At 38.4% G+C, this 4,395-nt stretch overlaps 1 protein-coding gene across 1 annotated transcript; it reads right to left on the minus strand.

The window, feature by feature from the left end:
• Positions 1–387: 387 nt before the first annotated feature.
• LACBIDRAFT_333028 (uncharacterized protein) lies at positions 388–1,658 on the minus strand (the record flags this gene model as incomplete). Its single annotated transcript, XM_001887603.1, has 6 exons — positions 388–461; positions 577–636; positions 697–755; positions 1,120–1,204; positions 1,448–1,578; positions 1,651–1,658. The coding sequence occupies 6 exons, from the start codon at positions 1,656–1,658 to the stop codon at positions 388–390; spliced, it is 417 nt and encodes a 138-aa protein (XP_001887638.1).
• Positions 1,659–4,395: the final 2,737 nt, after the last annotated feature.

Consider the following 4,395-nt stretch of genomic DNA (forward strand, 5'->3'; position numbering starts at 1 on the left):
TCTTGCAGAAAAGAAGGACCAATGTTGTAGATACTTGTTTACTTCCAGAAAAACTCTGGGAATCAGCTTCTACAGACATCATGCAATGTTTATTTTAACATTTCTACCTACCTTTTGTATTATACACACTACAAACATTGATGGGGAGTCATTTTACCTAATTCCAACAAATATATTGAGTGAAAAATACATAAAATAGAGAACAAGTTCAAATTTACTCTTTAGAGGAGGATGTAAAATTTTCTAGCCCAGAGACTCTATGAAGCTTATAACAATAGCAGGGGGATCCAGTGTTTATAATATCTCTTCCTCAAGTTGTGAATTGGTAGGTTGCAGTCATTCAGAATTTCCCACTTTGTTACATCCCATTTTTGGCACTTGTCACAGTCAATTCCCTGTGTTATCCTGAGCTTTCAATTGTTCATCCCCAGACTTGGTATGTACAATATACACCTTTTTAGCTATGTTTCATACACTAGAGTGTAGCTCTCAAAATGTTTTGTTCTTGTGTTACAGAACTAACTTTGTCCAAAAAATGATGTGACATTCTTTTTGCCCAGTTAGTGTAATGCTCACTGTTGATGATGATTTGGAGAATGTTTTCAGGGTCCCAGATGCATTTCCAAATATAGACATCTATCCAAAAATAGCCAGAAAATAGTGGCACAATCATAGAAAATTACAGGATGTTCTCACTGGTGGTGATCACATTGGCTACTGTGTTCAGGGTCCAGGGTGGATCCAAATATAGTAATCTATCCAAAAATAGTCATAAAATGTTAAAAAATCAGAGAAAATTGAGAGATGATGCTCATTGTTAGTGATGATGTTGGCTAACAGTTTCAGGGTCTAGGGTAGACTTCCAAATGTGGTAATCTACCTGCATATAACCAGAAAATAAGGAAAAAAATGAGAAAAACATAGAAATGTTTTTCATTGATGGTGATGATGCTGGGGTACTTTGTTTAGAATTCAGGGCAAGATTCAGATAGGAAGATTTACTTGTTTGTAATAAAAATGTACCCTAAAAACAGAAAAATGGAGAAAAAAATAGAAATAGGTTACTATTGCCCTTGCAAAAGAGGACTTGTTTTTGCCATGCTTGCAATGGCCTCTTACACAAGTTTTTTGGGACAAACAGGCATATAAAGATGTGGAAAATATCTTCTAGCTGCTAGCAAGTGTTTCTGATCTAGAATGTTTTCTAAAATGGAGTTATAGTTTAGCCAATGGTGTAAGAGAAGAATATAACTTATGAGGTCTTGGTAAGAGATTGATTGACAGGACAGAATATGGAGAACACAATGATAGAGCAACTTGCTCGATTGTCTAGAAACAGGAATGTTGGTAGCAACCAATGCAAGACTGTCCCACATGAATGAACAACTAACAGTCTGCTTGTTGCAATCCACTGACTCAAAGTCACATAGATGGCATTTTGACTGACTAAAAGTCTGATCTTGGGCCTTGTAGGTTGGTGGACAAGGGTGGGAGGGTGCACTTATCTTTGGACCAGACTCCCAGCCTTGGAGAAGTGGAGAGAGAAGGGGAACAACATGGACAGTAGATAGTATATGCCTAGTGTTTGAAAGTTAGGTTAGTTAACCAGAAAATAACTGGAAAATAACCGGACCTAACCACAACACTAACCTAACCATGGTTAGGGTTAGTTGATTTTGAAAATGGAATAACCAGTTATTTTGCGGTTAACTAACTGTTAAATAACCGGTTATAACCAGCCCTATTATACACCTTCAAAACGCACTTGAGAACGTCGAAAACACTTAAAATTTGACTAAGTTACGGTCAAATCTCTAAAATATCACTCAAATGTGTAGACTTTCAAGGATAATTGCATAAATATGTCAATTCTTCACCGATTTTAGCGTTCTTGGGCTCGTTTTAAAGCTAGAATATGCAGAAATAATATCTATCAAGATACATATGAGCATATTTGCCTTGTTATAACCAATTCTTTATTTTTCGGTCCTAACCGGTTAGTAACTGCAAATAACCGACCGTAACCGGTTAGTTGCAGTCCGGTTAGGTTATTTTAGGTTTCGGGACAAAGGCTAACCGGTCTTGGTCTCGGTTAGAGCCCCTGGGCACCCAATAACTGGACCTAACCGGACTTTCGAACACTATATATGCCCAACCTGAATATGAGCAGTGTTTGGCAGCACCCACCACAGTCAACAACATCAGACAGACATGCAGAGTGACAGAGTTCCTTGTTCTCAATCAAGGTTCAAGCATGTTTACAGGCACTTGTGACTTACTCATGCCTACCACAGGTTGTCAGCAGACTTTATGTCACTGGTTTTTGCAGACCAGACTTTGAGTCAGTCATTCTCTGTGCCATACAACCAGACTATAGTTGGCTGATTAGATCAGAGCTCGATCACTCGCGAACACTATGACTGTGACATTTACTACTACCCGCAGACTATAGGTTGCTAGCTAGTTTATTTGATCTGACTTTAGCCAGTCTTTTTCTTCAGATCTCACCAGACTGTAGTTGGTTCACCGGCGGTGCAAGTCCATTCTACATCGAATGAAGCACACCCATTTCGACCCCAGGGCACCTGGAATTGTGTCTTCATCACGTATGCACTTCAGTCAACCCCCAAGTACTAACCACTAGCTGGGATAAAATGGCAAAGGTGGTGTAAGTCTTAACCCTAGCTTGTGGTCAACCCTAACCCTAGCTTGTGGTCAGCCCTAACCCTAACTTTGTAGTGACTTTATGGTCAACCCTAACCCTAACTTGATGGAAGTCTAACTTTGGTAAACTTTGTAGTCAACCTTAACCCCAGCTTGTAGTGAACACTAACCCCACTTTGTAGTGAACCTTAACCCTAACTTGGTAGTCTAATCTAATTGTTGTAGTCTTTTCTATTCTATCAGTAGACTTTGTATTCAACCTTAGCTAACCCTAGCTTGTATTCAACTCTAACCCTAGCTAACCCTAACCCTAGCTTATACTCAACTCTAACTATAACTTTGTAGTCTGTCAGTGTCAGTTTCCCTTTAGGGCATACACCTTCCTTTTTTGGTCATTTTCCCCACAATACAATAATTGTAGCCCTTTCTTTTAGCTTTCTAAATGTGTTGAAATTATCTTGTTTGGTTTTGTATTCATAGAGAAAAATGCAAAAAAAACAAAAAAAAACACAGCACTCAGAACAATCTTTTACATAATATCTCCACAACAGGAGTACTTTAGAATATAATTTGACCAGATTCAGTAAGCTACAGTGTAGAGCTACAACTTTTAATTGGTCATGTGACCAATATCCCAACATTCCATTGGATCGACCCTGATGGGTAGAAACATCTTTATCTTGTTTTTCTTCCATTTTCATCAAACTAGCTGAGATTTTCTTTTGTGAAGTGTACTCTGAAAGCAGTTCCTAGCATTTTCTCAAACTCCAAGCTCATCATTGGAAGCAGCAAGTCCCTTATAGCTCCTCTAGATACTGTAGGCCAAAGCTGCCTAGTCTGGCAGTTGCTAGCTGTGATGCTAGGCAACTACCCATAACTACTGGCTTAAACATGTTATATCAGTGCTTGAATATATCTGCAGAGGCTGGAAAAGGTGAAAAAATAGCTCACAGTTTTTTATAGAGTAAGGACCCCAGACACTCCTGTGACTCTGGAGGAAATATATATATATGTGAGATAAAAAAGATCTTTTCAGAACAAGAGAAAAGATCTTTTTGTGTGACAGTGGATAAAAAATAATACATGACAATGAAAAGATCTTTTTGCAGTCAGGGAAAAGATCTTTTAGTGTGACAGTGGACAAAAATATATATGTGACAGGAAAAAGAGCTTTTTGTATGCAGGGAAAGGATCTTTTGGTGTGACAGTGGACAAAAATTAATACGTGACAGGATCATTCTGGAAGGATCTTTTGGTATTCAGGGTCCCAAAAGATCCATCCACCATCTTACTCTTAGCTGGGATCATTTGCCATTTTATCCCAGCTAGTGGTTAGTACTTGGGGGTTGACTGAAGTGACATACAGTTGAGTGCAAAAAGAATGAAGGTTGGTTCATTTTTCTGGTTCTTTCTAAGAATCTATTGTACCTCAAATGTATTTGTGTATCCTTTTACATTATGTAGTTGTGTTACACCTCCTTTGGTATGGACTAATTTCAGTGAAAGCTGGAGCCTTGAGAAGGTTTTTATTCTGGAGGCCATTTTTGGCATCTGAAAAAAAAAATATGCGCTAACTGCAGAGGTAGCCAGAACATACCTCTGGTCAACCTGAATGAGCCTATCAAAGAATTAGTTAAAAATACTGAGCAGTTATGCTTGTAGAGCCTCCAGAAAATGGTCATTTTGTGCAATTTTGGTCATTTTTGGCCTGTTTTAGACAAAACAAGCCAT

This window comes from Laccaria bicolor, genomic scaffold (assembly GCF_000143565.1).
Source record: "Laccaria bicolor S238N-H82 LACBIscaffold_46 genomic scaffold, whole genome shotgun sequence".
In the NCBI taxonomy this organism is placed as follows: Eukaryota; Fungi; Basidiomycota; class Agaricomycetes; order Agaricales; family Hydnangiaceae; genus Laccaria; species Laccaria bicolor.